This window comes from Pogona vitticeps, chromosome 3 (genome assembly GCF_051106095.1).
Source record: "Pogona vitticeps strain Pit_001003342236 chromosome 3, PviZW2.1, whole genome shotgun sequence".
NCBI classification, from domain to species: domain Eukaryota; kingdom Metazoa; phylum Chordata; class Lepidosauria; order Squamata; family Agamidae; genus Pogona; species Pogona vitticeps.
In genome coordinates, this window is record NC_135785.1 from 56,789,859 (window position 1) to 56,807,244 (window position 17,386).

The following is a 17,386-nucleotide window of genomic DNA, read 5'->3' on the forward strand; positions in this document are numbered from 1 at the left end:
AATCTTTAATCACAAGGGTGCTTCACGTTGTCTCTCAACCACCCTGCAGTGCTTGTACCTTAAAGATGGCTACACATAGTGGAAATTACCTAGTTAAATATGTTATTCACATGGTCTGCCAGTGCCTTGTCTTCATCTTGTTAGTCTCTTGATTAGAAGCTGGTTTATAGTCCAGGTTAATTTTTTTTTTAAAAAAAGGGTTACCAGGTGGCTTTAAGGAGCTGTAATTAAGGTGAGCATTCTGATCCATATACAAATTTTCTTTTTGAACTTCATGTAGCAAGAAGAGAAAGAACAACAAATTAGCATGACAGTTATAGTGCTATAAGCTTATAACTTTGCTCAGTTGATTTTGCTTGAATATATGAAGCATATGAAGAATTGCTTTTTGATTAGATGATTTCTCTTGAGTTATAGAGTTCTTCATATTTGTCTGCTTTATCTGAAACTTTATAACTGTGAGGGGATCAGATGTGGCTAATCTGCAGAATTAAAAAGGGGTGGCCATGTACCAGCATGAACAATAACTCTTCAGCTTGATGTAATATATGAAGTGGCTACAGATGACCAGTTACATTAGTTGGCCTAATTCCCCAGCACATGTTTTCATTATACATTGAAACCTTTGCAGTTAAATAGCCATTCTGAGTACAGTGGGGTCTCGACTTACGAACTTAATCCGTATTGGAAGGCAGTTCTCAGGTCGAAAAGTTCTTAAGTCGAATCTGCATTTCCCATAGGAATGCATTGAAAACCATTTAATCCATATCTGCTCTTTTCGACCATAGAAACTAATGCGAAGCTGCTATTCCGTGTTCTGCCACTAGAGGGGGATATTTTTTCCTTTTTTCCTTTTAACCTAAGATGACTTAGCTTTAAAAAAAGGGGGGGGGAAAAGAGTTCGTAACTCGAATCTAAGTTCGTAAGTCGAGTCCATATATTCCTATGAGAGCGGTTCGTAAGTCGAAACGTTTGTATGTCGAGCCGTTCGTAAGTCGAGACCCCACTGTATAGAAGTGCTTGCAGAGTCATTGAGAAGCTTAGTTTGTAAACATGGGATATTTGCCTTTGTCAGTGTCCTAGCTGGTATTTTAGCATTGTTGTGTATCACTTTCTTTATCTGGGTATTCCAGTTTTCTAATTTAGATTTTTCCTTTCCAAGCATTCATTTTTAAAAATTTTAATTTACTACCATCTGTTAGCTACACCGTTACTAGTTCATAAAGTATTTTTGAAAGACACAGTGTTCAGCCGCCTCTGTGTTTGGTTCACCAAAAGCAGGCAACTATGTTGTGGAGAAGATTCCTTTGAGCCAGAAGTTTATACAGTGCCCCGTACCTTGCATGCTTTCTATAAGGTGGTATGAAAATATTGAAATAAAGTACAAGTCTGTAAAAAAGAATGTCAGCTTCTCAAACCTAATTCTCCAGCAAGTGTGTAGACAGTGATTCAGAGCAGCTCTTTATCACTCTATAAATGTGATTTGTCACCTCACATTTATAAGCAGCAGATAGGAATACCTATTGTATAAGGCAATGAAAAACCAATTTGCAGTAAACAAATACTTTTTTCTACATTGAGCAGAAAAGATTTGGCTTACTCTTTTATTGCAGTGTGCTAAATGTTCCTCTGGTTTTTTCCTACTCAAAAGTACTGACTGATTCAAAAGAAATACTTTCTTCCCTGTGAGTACTTGTCTTATCCGTGATTCTGGTGCAAACACTTGATTTCTTTCTTTAATAATCCTTTTGTCCATTATGATTCCTCCTACCTCATGTCATTACAGGAGTTATGGAATGCACATTACATATGTGTAATATCACAAAATTACATACCCAATCACATATAACACTTTTTTGAAATGGTTAATGGAAAATAAATACCATTGAGAAGAGAGAAGAGAGTACTTCCTGTAAAGTTATATAACAAGCATAACCTTTCAGTGTTCACAAAACAAAGAATGATGGAACTTTAATGATTCACAAAAACAAACTGGAGGAGACTATTTGATTCTGACCACGTTTTTCTTAAAATGAGGGCCATTTTCCAATTCAGACCTAGTCTCTTAAGTATTTCTTTCCATTCATTTCTAATTGGGAATTAGCTTAATAGGCAATAACTGTTTCTATTCAAATTCATGTAGTCTTAGTTTTAATTCGCTTTGAAAGAACTGAAGATCTTGATTACTGCATTACTTTGTTTTCTGTTTATATATGTTTTTTTCACAGTCTGGTATACAACTATAGAATAGGATAATGCTATCAATCTGGCAGATTGCTTGTTCAAAAATAGTTGTTACATAGAATCATGGAATAATTGAGTTGGAAGGGGTCTATAAGACCATCAAGTCCTACCCCTTGCTCAGTGCAAGAACCCAAGTCAAAGAAGATCTGACGAATGATTGTCCGGTTTTCTCTTGAATGCCTCCAGCTTGTGGAAGACAAGTCACATGAGCTAGTTTGTATTTCAGCCAAATTATAGATTTGGAGAGAAGGACATGTTTCAGAGAAAATGAACGAGAGAGAATTTGTAGAGTTGATTACAGTTACCGAGATGTGTTCACTACTGTTTCCCTATTACTCTCTGTCTGTGGGGTTTTGAGCTGGTATGTGGACCTAGCCCACTTGATTTCTATACGTCTGATTGACCCTTAGATTAATGAGTTTGGGTCTGGGAAACACATATTTGGATCCCTGTTTGAAGATTGCTTGCTGACCTGTGGGAAAGTATCTGTATCTTTCTCTTGTAGTTTAAACTGTTTTATGTTAAACCAGATAGGCTAGAATGCTCCATTAATCTTATTTAAAATACATAAATTAGAAATGAATGTACCTGTGATCAATGACTCAGCCTGTGTGTGGATTACTCAATCTGATTTAATTTCTGCTAGGAACAAGAGTTTGTACAAAAGCAGCAGCAGGAACTGGATGCCTCACTGAAGAAAATAATTCATCAGCAAAAAGCAGAGCTAGCCACCATTGAAAGGGATTGTCTTAATAACAAGCAGCAGCTCATGAGAGGTATTTTTCCCTTGATTGTTGGATTAAATTTTATTTAATGTATTAGGTAGCCTGAGCCCTTAATACGTTAAGGGCTCAGGCTGTCTAATACATACAAGATCCATGAAAATTAGTAAAAATATTTTATGGAGTAGTGTCCTGATTTTTTTATTGTTCAGTGAAAACAGAAAAATCCAGTTGGAAATGCTCAGAACTCTTTATTAGCATAATAATAATAATAAAAAAGTGAAATCAATGTGTAAGTTTTCTGAGATTTTTTTAGTGCAGTCGAGCAGTGGTCCTCAATCTTGGGCCAGCAGATGTTCTTGGACTTCAGTTCTCAGAAATCCTGGCCAGCAGGGATGGTGGTGAAGGCTTCTGGGAGTTATAGTCCAAGAACATCTGGAGGCCCAAGGTTGGGGACCACTGATCAAGAGAACTAGAGTGAAATTCAGTCAAGTGTTTGGTCAGGTAACTTATTTGGAAATAATTTATTTGGATAGTTTTCTCTATTTAAATGTTTCATGTTTCATACAAGAACTGAGTAGGAGTGTTGACAGTAGGACAGTCATTCATTCATGGAATCATCATAAGTGAGAAGCAGTTTGGTGCCACATAACACAACAATTTTATGCTATACTTCATAAAACAATAGTTTGCCTAAAAAGTATTATATTGTATAAGGAATGTATTCTGGAGTGACTTTTCTCAGCATTTTTAAAAACTGTATAAATAGCTCACCATTTTCAAGTTGTGTCAATTCATGTTTGTTAAAATAGTTCAAGCTTTCAGTGACAATATCCTGTGCTATCTTCATCAGGGAAGGCAAGATATCAATTCAAACAAAGCTAACATTAAATACCTCCAGGTACAATCAAAACCAGCTGGGTGGTTGATGGAATTTGGCTCAAGTTTTATCAAGACACCCTCAGTAATAATTCTTTTCCAAAATTGACTAGTTTGGGCCAATAGCACTTCATTCCATTGGGGATGATGACCATATTTGATAACAATGCTGAGCCAGTCCAGTACATATACATATATGTACTATAAATTATTTGATTATTGATAATTGTTTAGTTTAATTGTATATTATTTTTTTCTTTGTTACTTTATGTTAAATTTTGATATCACTGTATTGTTTAATTGTATTAATTTGGCATTTTCTTTGGGTTTCTTTTCTTTGCCTTGCGCTCCCAGCGAGGGGCCACTGAACATCCGAGTGATTATGGGTAGAGGGATTAAGGATAGAGGTGCTGGTACAGCTGCTACTCGTGTTAGCAGAACGGCGAACAGATGTTTGAAGGCTGTTCACTGTTCTGGGACTGTGACCAGCCGTCAGTATCAAGGTAGCCAGATCAGCTGATTCTCCACTCCAAAACTGGTGCTGTTGAATGCCAGGTCTGTACAGTCGTGCCCCGCTTTACGATTACCCCGCATTATGATGACTCCACTTCACAACGATGTTTTTGCGATCGCAAAACAATGGTCTAAATAGGGGAATTTCGCTTTGCGATGATCGGTTCCCTGCTTTGGGAACCGATACTTCGCATTACGACGATCTTTACACATGATCGTTGGGTTTTCAGAATGGCCGCCGGGTGATTAAAATGGCTCCCCGCTGTGTTTAGGGACGGATTCCTCGCTACAGGCACCAAAAATGGGTGCTGTACGGAGGATCTTTGCTGGACTGTGAGTTTTTAGCCCATTGGAATGCATTGAACGGTTTTCAGTGCGTTTCAATGGGCTTTTTAGTTTTGCTTTACAACGTTTTCACTTAACTGCAATTTTCCTGGAACGGATTATCGCCGTTAAGCGAGGCACCACTGTATCTAAGAAATTCCAAATTATTTATGATCTCATTCTGGAGGAGGATGCAGACCTGCCGTGCATAACGGAAACTTGGATGGGCGGGGAAGGAGATCCACCCCTGGCCCTTGCCTGCCTTCCTGGTTATGCTGTCCAGCACCAGGGCAAACTGGAGGGGCGGGGGGGGGTAGCCATTGTATATAAAAATACTCTGGAGGTTACTAGGCGCTCCACAATAGTGAAACGGGATTTGGAGGCCTTCCATGTATCGGTAGGGGCCATAGATTGTATTGGGATTTTGCTGGGTTACTGCCCTTCCCGCGACCCAGTCATTTCCTTACCGGAGCTGGTAGACTTTGTCTCTGCGGCACTGTTGGAATCCCCGAGGCTTTTATTCTTGGGTGATTTCAACATCCATGCGGAGGCAGAGATTTCTGGTCCAGCTCTCGAGTTCTTGGAAACCATGGCTTTCTTGAACATGTCCCACCATGTTAATAGCCCCACTCACGTGGGTGGTCATATGCTAGACCTGGTTTTCTCCACCAGTCGGAGCGAGTGTGGTCTGATGGTGACTGACCTTGTGTCGGTTCCCTTGTCATGGACAGATCACCACCTAATAAAATGTAACCTCTCAGTGGCTCTCCCTCCTCACAGGGAGCAGGGACCTACTTTAATGGTCCGCCCTCGAAGGCTACTGGATCCTGTAGGATTCCAAGATTCCATGAAAGGGATTCCGGCTAATCTGACTGTCAAGGATCTGGTTTACTGCCGCCATCGGGGCTGTAGACACGATTGCTCCTAAACGCCCTCTCCAACACAGAGTTTGCTCTGTGTCCTGTTTCAGTCAGGACCTATGAGCAATGAAGCAAACCAGGAGAAGGCTAGAGTGCAAATTGAGATGGAGCCCGATGGTTTACAACCAGAAAGCTGTCAGGATTGCGACTAACCTTTACCTTGCTAAGGTAAGGGCTGCTCACTGACCGGATAAGCGAAGCTTCAAATCAGCAGGAGGAACTTTTCCATATAAAAGTTCAGCTTGGGAAGAGAATTTTGGCCCCGTGGAGCCTTAGTTGTGGAGTTCTGCAGGGTTCGATTATCTCCCCAATGCTGTTTAATTATATGAGGCCGCTGGGTGGGGTCATCGGGGTGTGGGGCATTGTGCCATCGGTGTGCTGATGACACTAAGCTCTACATCTCCTTTTCTCCAACCACAGTGCATGCCGTTCTGTCCCTTCAGTGCTGTTTGGAGGCTGTACTGCAGTGGATGCAGGAAAATGGGCTGAGGCTGAACCTGGACAAGATGGAGGTCCTCAGGGTGGGTGGCCCCATCATTGGTGGTTTGGGAAACTCCCTCTCTTTTGAGGGAGTGACTCTCACCGTAAAGAGTGAAGTTCACAGCTTGGGTATCCAGCTGGGCCTGGCGTTCACCATGGAAACTCAGGTGGCGTCAGTGGCCTGCTTCGCCTATTTCCATCTTTGGCGGATTGCCCAGCCGCATTCCTATCTTGATGTGGGGGCGCTCACCACTCTGGTCCATGCACTTGTAATCTCGAGATTAGACCACTGTAATGCACTCTACATGGGGCTACCTTTGAGATTGATGCAGAAGCTTCAGATGGTGCAGAATGAGCAGCCAGACTTCTCAGTGGGGTGAGAAAACACCAACATATCTCTCCCACTCTGGCATTGGCTGCCCGTTTGCATGCATTGGCTGCCCGTTTGCTTCCGCATCGATTTCAAAGTGTTAATGATTACATATAAAGCCCTAAACGGTTTAGGACCTCTATACCTGGCGGAACGCCTCCTCCCACCTAGATCTGCTCATATCACTCACTCCAGCCAGGAGGGGTGGCTGAGAAGCCTAATGCCGAGGGAGGTCCGGAAAGAAAAAAGAAGACACTGGGCCTTCTTGGCAGTGGCTTCCCGTCTTTGGAATAATCTCTCCTCTGAGATCCGTTTGGCCCCTTCGCTGGATATTTTCAAAAGCCAACTTAAAACCTGGCTATTTATTTATTTATTTATTTAACTTATATGCTGCCCACAATACCTGAAGGTCTAGGCAGGCCTTCCCTCTGGGCACCACTTAATTTATCTTTTTATCCTCCATCTTGAATTACAGTGGTGCCTCGCTTAACGAGCGCACCGCATAACGACGAAATCGCATAGCGATCCGTTTTTTCGGATCGCTAATGCGATCGCTTAACGTTTTTCTTATAGGGCACAATTCGCTTTGTGAAGACCGGTAAGCGTTTCGCTTACCGATTTTTGCAAAACGAAGCCCGACGATCAGCTGTTCGGCGGCCAAAATGGCCGCCAGAAGCCCGGAAATGGCCCAAAATGGCCGCGCGCAGCATTTTCGCGCCTTCGTTAAGCGAGGCGAGGGCGCGAAAATGGCTGCCGGCCATTACGAAGCTTCGCTGAACGGTGAGTATTTGGCCCATTTGGAACGCATTAAACCATGTTTAATGCGTTCCAATGGAAATCCCTGCCCCGTTCAACGATGCTTCAGCATAGCGAAGGTTAATCCGGAACGGATTAACCTCGCTATGCGAGGCACCACTGTATTGTTTATTGTTGTTACTTTTCAATTGTTTTTACCCTGTTTGTTGTGAGCTGCCCAGAGTAGACATTGTCTAAATGGGTGGCATACAAGTTTAATAAATAAAATAAATAATGTGAATGTTCTGATATTCTGTCTGTAACAGATCTTCCAGTCTGGCTGATATAAGTTTGACCACAGTAACATGGTACTTGATAAATGCCTGGGATACTGAGTCCCAGAGGATCTTTAACTGGACCAGCCACCTGTTGGATTTTGTTAGTAGGATGGAAAACAGTTTGAAATGAAGCTTGCAAGCCAGTCTTCGTATTTTTGCTGGAATTTGTCCATAAAAAGGAATAACAACTGTTCCTTTTATTTTGGAGTAGAATCATTATTGAGGCTGTCTTGATAAAACTTGAGCCATATTCCATCAACAGAGATAGTGGTGTTACTTTTAGTGTTTGCTGGAAGCCTTTGTTTTGTAAACCGGATAGACTTGGCAGGTTGCCCTTAAATAATGCTGGCTGGTGTGGGGCACTGGCTTTTAATATTAATCTGTCTGAGTTTGGTCTTAATGTTCACCTAGCTGGTTTTGATTGTATCTAGAGGTATTTAAGGTTAGCTTTGTTTGAGCTGATTTCTTGCCTTCCCTGATGAAGATGGCACAGGATATTGCCATCAAAAGCTTGGACTATTTTAACAATAAACCTCAATTGATATGACTGGAAACCTGTGAGCTTTTTAAACAACACATCCATCGTTAAAGAGTGAGATTTCTAAATTTTTAAAATCTTTCCCTCTAGCCCGTGAAGCTGCCATATGGGAACTAGAAGAGCGACACTTACAGGAGAAACACCAGCTGCTAAAGCAGCAGCTGAAAGATCAGTATTTCATGCAAAGACATCAGTTGCTTAAACGACATGAAAAAGTTAGTACAATCCCTGTTTATCTTTCTTTCACAGACTTAAAGCCGTGATTCAGACAGGTGATTTCTTACACTTCCAACCTTTCATTTGCCAGTTTTGTTTTAGCAACACAAATGTTACTAGTTGTCAGTGAACCTATTGGTGATCTGGGGCCAGAATACCAAGTAACCACACACATGCAACTTGTTTTGATATAAAACTGACCACAACTTTATTAGTTACAACTGCCAGTAGCCCCTGGCACTAGCATATAGGTTGGATCCCCATCAGCTATCCCTCCTGGTTTCTGATGCGGACCAGGAAGATATATGTAAACCACGTGGGTATAAGCCACTGGGTGACCTTTCCTGTCCCTCAAGGTAGTGGAGAGCACATAACAGCCCCCTCCCTGAGCTGCATGCCCCCAACTCATAAAGGGGATCCACGTGGAAAGGGATTCCACACTTGTAGGATCATGATCTGTCTGCATGCTTCAAAACTGCTCCTAACAAAGGTATGACAATTAGCTGAATTTATGGAACTCACACTCTTTATTGACTAAACAACACTTACTGTATTTTTCTGTGTATAAAACTTTTTCCTTAAATAGTTTGAGAAAAATTGAGGGTCGTTTTATATACGGAAGGCAGCTCTTTACCGCTGCCTTTTGCAAAGGCAGGGGCTTAGCAAAAAAGGGAGCCCTTTGACCCCAGCTTTTTCTAATTTGGGGTTAGAAAAGGGGGGGGTGTCTTATACATTGGGTCGTCTTATAAACGGAAAAGTATAGTACATTATGAGCAAGTATGAGTGGGAGAAATTCTGAAACTTGAAGTGAGTTCTAAAGGTTCAGCCAAAATCTGGCAACAGTTTTATGCTCCTCACATTTCCCTACCTATCGGCCACTCCATGGGCTGATTCAAATGCAGCAGAAAAACGTAATGTTGATGCAGGGCTCCCTGGAAAGGAGGAACCAACTCAGAATGGCATCCAATGAAACATGCCCCCTCAATAGAGCCAGGATTTGGTGCTTATTTTCACAGATGCTTTTAGTATACCTACGAATTAGTCACAGTCTTGCTATGTTTGAACTGCCAAAACGGTATTTTAGACTCAGACTGGAATGAACGGATGTGCTAATAACTCTTACGCTATATTGAAATTATCATCAATTGAGGGTGTAACTAGATTAGATCATTAAATAGTGATAGAATATAAAGGGAGAATCTCCTTTAAAGCAACAGGCACATTCAGCCGCCACATATCTTCACTTAGTCAATGGTTATTCCGTAATCCATGACTTTTATTCACATTCTAAACAAACATTAGTTATATAAATTTGAACAGTAGCTTCTTAGTAACAGAGCATGTCATAGTTTTCTCAGTTGAACTACATAGTAATTATGTGGTGAGTAGCCACTGTCTGTCATGAATAAATAGTATGGCTTATGTGGTTGATTTATTGTCCTTTAATGCAGAAGGTTTCCCTGCTGTGGTTCCTTTCTCATCCACAAACTAGATAAATTAATATAAATTCAGGGTTCTTTCTCTGTAGAGGAAAAACAAACCAGAGAAGTGAAGATGCACAGACTAGTTTGTTTACTGGCTTGTTTAGCTGCTTTTGCTGTAAATGAGAGCATTCAAATAATATTATAGAATCACAGAATAAGAGTCCAACACAATGCTTAATGCAGGAATACAAATCAAATGGATACCTGCCAGGTGGTTGTCTAAATTTCTCCTGAATGCTTCCAGTGTTGGAGCACTCACTACCTCTCGAGGTAATTGGTTCCATTGCTACAGTTCACCAGATTGTAACTGATAAGCCAAGGTTCTCACTCACTGTTCTGTGTTTATTTATTTTATTTTATTTTATTTATTTGTTTTATACCCCGCCCATCTGGTCTAAAAGACCACTCTAGGCGGCTTTATTGCATGATCCAGACTCTCCCAGTATTTTTAAAATTATGAACTTGTGTTTTGTTACCTTGGTCCTGGCTAGTCAATTTAAAAGATTTATTTCAGTTTTTCTAATGAATAAAATGTAACTATGAAGTGCTGCAATATGGGTATTATATCAAGTCTCGTAAATGGTATGCTAAACAGACATCTACCCCATATTTTTTTAGGAAACAGAACAGATGCAAAGATACAACCAGCGGCTTATTGAAGAGTTAAAAAACAAACAGACCCAGGAAAGAGCCAGATTGCCAAAAATCCAGCGCAGTGAAGCAAAAACTAGAATGGCAATGTTTAAAAAAAGCCTAAGAATTAACTCTTCAAGCACTCCGGAGCAGGATCGTGATAAGATTAAACAGGTATGAAACTGTAGTTCTGTTTTGTCAGTACATTAATTCAGTGGGGGCAAGGGAAAGTTGGAGTTTGGTATATACACACTGTGTTTTCTGTACATTCATGAACATTGATTCCAGGACCCAGAAAGTAGTATCTTCAAAAAGTTGTTATGTAGTTGATGCCACCTGCCATTAAATTCTTGTAGTGTGCCACTGTATTTGGCCAGATATGGACTGAAACAATAATGGAATCAAGCCTATTTTTGCATCTCTTTGGCATCCACATGCTGGGGTCTCTGAGAGAGTTTACTGGCAATAGTACCTGCTCTCCACTGCATTTGTCTTTGTTGCAGTGCAGACTGAGGAATTTCTTTAGGTGTAGCATATTGTGTAAGTGTTTTGTTTTGGAATCACTCCCTTCTCTTTAAAAACTTGTTACATTCTGTCTTGGTAGTGTATGTGCCTTTATCTGCTTTCTTGAATGAGTGAGTGTTCAGGTCAAAATTTCATTTTAAAACACTGAAGTCTGTTTCATCCTGCTCCCTTGTTTTCATTTTTCTTTTAGTCCATTGGTATCACCGCCAAAATTTAGAATAGTTATTTCTTGCTTTTGTTTTTCTTCTTAGTTCTGGGTTAGAGGTAATTCTCCCAGAAATAGTTTTTATGCTGCCGTGTAACTCCTCCTACTCCCATCATAGATGTTTGCATGTCTCTACTTGTGAGAATGGGGGTTAGCAATGCTTTAATATTGACATGGACTTCTACATACATCAGATCAGAAACTCCCTAAAACAGCACAGAGCAAGCCAGGTCCTGAACTATGTGCCCACACAAAATCTAGTGGGCTGGTTACTATTGGTTTGGAACCTTTAACTACTGAGGTTCGTATTATTTCTCAATTAGTCTATTCAGGAAGTATCTAAATTACTACAGTATGTCATAGGAATGAATCAAGATGTTTTTGTAGGTACTGCTTGTGCAAAAGCCCTTTTCATCTGTTTAATATTAGTAATTTCAGCAAAATTACATTTTTCTTCTTTCTTAATTGCATGTTGCATTCTAGAAATATCAAGTAGCTTTTGATTTGTGTCTTTCTGGTTTTCTGAAAGTTTGCTATCCAAGAAGAAAAGAGACAGAAAAATGAAAGACTGGCTCAACATCAGAAGCATGAAAATCAAATGCGAGACCTTCAACTACAGTGTGAAGCCAACATAAGAGAATTGCACCAGCTACAGGTTAAACATTTAGCATGGTGTCTATTAATGGAGAAGTTTTACTATACTGCTGCTGTTTTCCTCTAACTTTTCCCCTTTAAATACTATTTTGGGGGGGGAATAACACTACTGTATACTATAATAATATTATTTACAGGATTATCTCTATCATAGTGGCTTCTAATTTATGTGCTTCATTTACATGCAGTTTTGGTACATCGTGATGAGTTCAGTGATTATCTTGTAGTTCTAAAGCTAGACATATGTGTCTGTTTATACTTTTTCTAAGAAAAATTTGCTACTTTCCTGACCAAGGAAAATAACTAACAGAGCACATTGTTCAGCAGTATCAAAACATGCAAAGCTTGTAAATTTGCTCTCATCAAAGCAAAACATTCTATTCCAGGAGTCTTTTAATTGTTTCTAGAAGTGTCTCACACTCAAACAATTATATGTCAGATTGCATTCTCATTGTAAATCTAGGTGATAGCATCCAGTTTTCTATGTAGCCCTGAATAGATTGGCCCCTGTGAAGTTGGCTTTTTATTTTATACATTGGTAGAGGTTAGGTTGGAAGTAGTGCAGTACTCATCTTTGTAATGATAGTAGTGTCAGATATTCCTCTCAGGTTTCACAGTCTTGTTTAACTGTACTCATACTCTGCTTGAGCAAATGTCAGTAAATACTGGAATGAAATGCATTGTGGCCCAGAAAGCTACTCCAGTTCAATGTACATTGTAAGAACTAGGTAAGCAGCACTGAATCTGTCTGAAAAAGAGAAATCTATTGTTTTAAGGAGTTGCTAGAAAAAGGATGTATTGTGACTTCTGTCAGGTCACATTGTAAAAATCGTTTGGGTTGTGATATGCCTTTTGCTTTAAGCTTTTGCCTTTGCTTAAGTCTGGTTGGATCCAGACTTAGTCATGCTTTAAATAAACACAATGAAATCAGTAGGACAAATCAGTCATGAATGACTTAATCCATGTGGATTTTATTGGGTTTACTCTAAACAAGATTAAATCCAGCCTAGTTGATTCTTTGTTAGGGAGTAGAGTGGGATTTTTTTGTTTCACATAAGATTTCAGATATTGAAATCAAGTGTGTCATTCATAAAAGTATTCTTAACCTAAATCAGAGAAGGTGTAGAGACCTTGAAGATAGGATTGTTATAGCTTGCTTTTCCTGGACGTAATTGCTAGAGGAAACTAGCAAGATGTGTGACATACTGTTAGGGCAGTGACATACAATTAATGTTTAAAAGCCCTTCACTTTTATGAGCATTTTGTTTTAAAAGCCCTTCTCAGTTGCCTTGTTTATTCTCAATTACTCCAGCCTGAACATGGATCACACTTCTCAGCAAGCTTTGTCCTGCACTGTGTTTAGTATGTTTTCACTGCCAAGCAAAACCTTATTTATGCAGACATATTTGCATATTTCACAGTTGGTTTCAGCTTCTAAATTGCAGTAATACTATGGAGGAGAGCATTATTGGTCATATTTGAACAATTCAGTCATAGGTTTGTTGAAACCTAGCATCTTGATTCAAACCATTGCTGAGGATATAAGAATTATTTTTGCTTCATTCCAAGTTATCTAATTATTGAATTAGGTCAGCATATGCTGCTGAACAAATGGCTAATCCTCTAATCTGGTTTAGTTTTACTAAAGGATTATCTGTATCCCATTTTCAGAATGAAAAATGCCATCTACTGGTTGAACATGAAACTCAGAAACTAAAAGAGTTGGATGAGGAGCACAGCCAAGAACTAAAAGAATGGCGAGAGAAGCTGAGACCAAGGAAAAAGGTAATGTGTCAGTATTTGAGGATAGATCATTACAGATTAGAAGAAATAGGAGACCAAACAGAATGCTATATGTTGAAGACAGGCTTTGTTTTTGCATATTGACCAATGAAATTTCTATTTCTAATTCACACTTCCTACTGTCCAAGAATCACTAAATTTCATAGTATACACAGAGAAGGGGAGCAGTAGACCGTGATATAGAAGTTAATATCAAGATAGAATTGCAGGTTTACCCTGGCAAATTATATGACATATTATTCTTTAATGAATATTACTAATCTCAAGCATCACAGGGTTAAAACATTCTATAGATTCAGAAACCTGTGTGTTTATATCAGAAAAATAGCACATAAGTTCTGCAGACACCATGTCTTATGTCAGACTGGAACATTTTTCTTCCCAGTCACAATCGCTGATGTAATCTCCATCTAGGTCTCACTCTTGTACTGCTCAATAGTACAATATGACCTTTGTTATTGAACAGAACCAGTTATAATGGCCTCTGCCATATTTGGAAGTATTTCTCCTTTGGAAAACTCCATTGCTCATTAATATTTGTTTGTCCTATATTGTATGTAAGTGTAAGAAGATCAGGGAAGGCATTGATGAAAGAAGGATCATTTACATTGTGAAGACAGAGGGTTTAAGAGCCCATGGCTTTTGAATCAGATTAAGAGGAAGTGGCTGAGGTATCTAATATTATGGTGCTGGTAGTGGGGAGATGTCAGATTAGGGCTTTGTTAGGCACCAGATGGAAAAACTTCTGGGAGTCAGATTTGGCCTGCTGCTGTCTGTGCTGTTCTGACTCTGTAGACATTAATAGATCCAATTACACCTCCTTTATGACTTTATATGGAGAACTTACCCACAACATTATAGGGGCTCCAAGAGTACATTTCATATTCTTTCTCCATATTCTTACGTTTTGATATCTCATTAGCTCATTTCCTACCATTTATAACAAAGGCTTCCATCAGATCCTTCATATTTACTTTGTTTAACTGCTCTTAGAATTGTTTTTTGTTTGTCATTAGACATTAGAAGAGGAATTTGCCCGGAAGCTTCAAGAACAAGAAGTTTTCTTTAAAATGTCTGGAGAATCTGAATGCCTTAATCCATCAGCACAAAGCCGGATTTCTAAATTTTACCCAGTCCCTAGCCTGCATTCTACTGGATCATAAACTTGGAACCTCTGTGAGGTGGCTTTGAGTGAGCTTTTTAGCATTCACAATTCCCATCTTCAGCACCAATCTATCTACACACAGCATCCAGGAATCTTGATGGAATCTCATAGTGGGACGCAAGCCTAAACTGTTAGCGATGATCTATAATGCTCCAAAAATAGAGAAGATTCTTGAACAAAGTTGCTACTACTAATTTAACCAAATCTTGCTAGCCTCTTTAATTCAGTGCCTGAAACTGTTTAATGTGCTGTTTTTTGTAAAAATATCATGTTTCTGTATCACTAAAGAAACTCTTCTTTGTCATGATATTGTAACAGAAATGTTTGCTGTTGTTACTGCCACACTGTTTTTTGTCAAATCCTTGCACTGAAAAATCCCATTCAACTTTATAGTATACAGTATATCTTCTTCCCCCCCCCGCCCACACTTCTGTTTTCATCTAATGGTTTTCCTCCAAAAGGGTGTAAAATCTCCTCCTCTTCCATGTCCAGACATGTATTTGAGAAATATGAACTGTGTAGATTCTCTCTTCACCAGAGTAGCAGATTGAAACCACGGAGCACTGAATAGCCATGGCCATCTCAGTCCTTACAAATCAGTGCTCATGCCTCTGATTCCAGGAGATGAGGGGGAGAGGGTTTCTTTCAAAACATCTGTTGTTCTACAGAAGGATTTTAGTTAAATATACAGACAAATAGTTAAATCTGCTACATTATTTTGCTGTGAGGTAACTAAATTTAAGTGGTTTTATTTCTAAAATTCATTGCTGTATTGTAACTTATTTTGTTGGGATATTTATGTTATTAGCAGGAAACATACCTGTATTCAAAACAAAAACTGCAGTTATTTGGGGCTTACCAATTGAGTCACATCAGAAACAGTATTGTAAACTGTTTTTTGATATGCTAATATTGGATTTGTAATACTGTATAATACAAATATACAGTTGCATCCTATCTTTTGCAGCCTAATGTTTTAGTAGGTAACTTTGAATAATAAACTGTAAGTTTTTACATTTTGCTACCTTGAATTAAATGGGAGAATGTTCACTTTCATATAAATTTTATATTATTTCAGCAGCATTCCTGCATGCAAAGGAAAGTGGATTATCAAGTCAGATGTGATCAGTACTTTGGCTACTGAATTGAGATAGTGAGTGGTTGATTAATTGTGAAACAATAGTAAGTATAGTTTGAAAATGCATGTTTTCAGTTGTTTTGTTTTTCCCAAATTATAATTTATACTTTACATATATTTCATAGTTAGCCTTATTACTCCACATTTTATTTTATAAATAAGGATTGTGTTCTACATTGTAAATTCTTATATACATCACTAGAATGTTGTATTTCACTGTATACAAAGGTCTTAAATTTGTTTATTCTGAGTTGCTTAGGTTATACAAGTATTCAAATCTTACATTTTTTAAACTTCACCTTTATGAAAAAACTAGTATTGACTCTTAATATTAAATACTGTTTATCTGTGTAATCAACTGATAGTTTGTTTTAAAATCTAGAATCCACTGAAATCTTTGGGGGATTATAGCTCTGTATACATTTTTCCTATAAATTATATGATCTCTTAGTATTTGTTGGTTTAAAGGGTTTACTTCTGTGATGATGCTGTTCCATGTGAATTGGATAGTTGTACCACATCTCACAAGAAAATCAACAAACTAATGGCCTCTTCCTAAATTACTGTCTCCTGGGCTGGTGACCTTATGTAATTGTTAACATATGCTGCATGCATAGAGCATTCCTTTCTTAGCATGTTACACATCTCACAAAATCAAACCTTGATTATAGCCCCATTTTCATGGTATAAGCTTTGTTTGGATTTGAAAAATATGTTTGTACATGCTTCTTATACTCACATGCTTTGGTTCTTCTGAACTTTGTGTCTTAATGTAGGTTGCTGTTACATGGGAGTCAGGAAAAATATGGTAATAGCAAATCACAATGGTTTGCCCCCTTCAAATCATTGTTTTCTGCCCTGCTTTGAGAACAGGTTCCCTTTGTGCCTGATTTGGAAATCACAATAAACTGGTTAGTAAGGCATCCAGTGAAGCACATACCTGGACCAGGCAAAAGAAAGTGGGGAGTGCATAAAACAAAGTATATGCTTAAGAGGCAAACGATGGTGTTGGCCTGATGTTTAAACTAGGCCAGGCACAAATCACTGGAGCAAGAAGGATAGCAGTCATAAATAAACGGATTACTAAGATTATTCCTTGTGTAAGATTTGATTCTTTTTTTCCTATGACTAAGTATTATGCAGATGAAATTTTACCTAATTAGTGGATTTAGTGATTTTCACACCTCTGCCTGCCTGTCTCAGAGTACTAGTAAGTCTACTTCATCATCTATGAAATATCATTTTGAAATTACACAAGGTACAATTACATGATGTGTAGGTTACATGGGGTATACATTACAGTATAATTTGAATGACGATGCTTGCTCTAACACACATCTGCGTCATATAAAACAATGTCTGCTATGCGATGTGGTGACGCTATGGGCTAAAACGCAGAAGCCTGTGCTGCAGTGTTCAGAAGACCAAGCAGTCGTAAGATCGAATCCACGTGACGGAGTGAGCGCCCATTACTTGTCCCAGCTCCCGCCAACCTAGCGG

At 39.0% G+C, this 17,386-nt stretch overlaps 1 protein-coding gene across 4 annotated transcripts in view; it reads left to right on the forward strand.

Annotated features, from left to right (window-relative positions):
* The window catches only part of SLK (STE20 like kinase), a 72,955-nt gene extending 55,977 nt beyond the window's left edge, over positions 1-16,978 (forward strand). For all 4 annotated transcript variants that reach the window (XM_020788942.3, XM_020788945.3, XM_020788944.3 and 1 more), the window contains 6 exons: positions 2,891-3,020; positions 8,154-8,278; positions 10,382-10,570; positions 11,656-11,781; positions 13,452-13,565; positions 14,600-16,978. In XM_020788942.3, the coding sequence (XP_020644601.3) occupies positions 2,891-3,020; positions 8,154-8,278; positions 10,382-10,570; positions 11,656-11,781; positions 13,452-13,565; positions 14,600-14,746 (831 nt within the window). In that variant the 3' untranslated portion in view covers positions 14,747-16,978. The remainder of the gene's footprint in view (positions 1-2,890; positions 3,021-8,153; positions 8,279-10,381; positions 10,571-11,655; positions 11,782-13,451; positions 13,566-14,599) is intronic.
* The last annotated feature ends 408 nt before the right edge of the window (positions 16,979-17,386 follow it).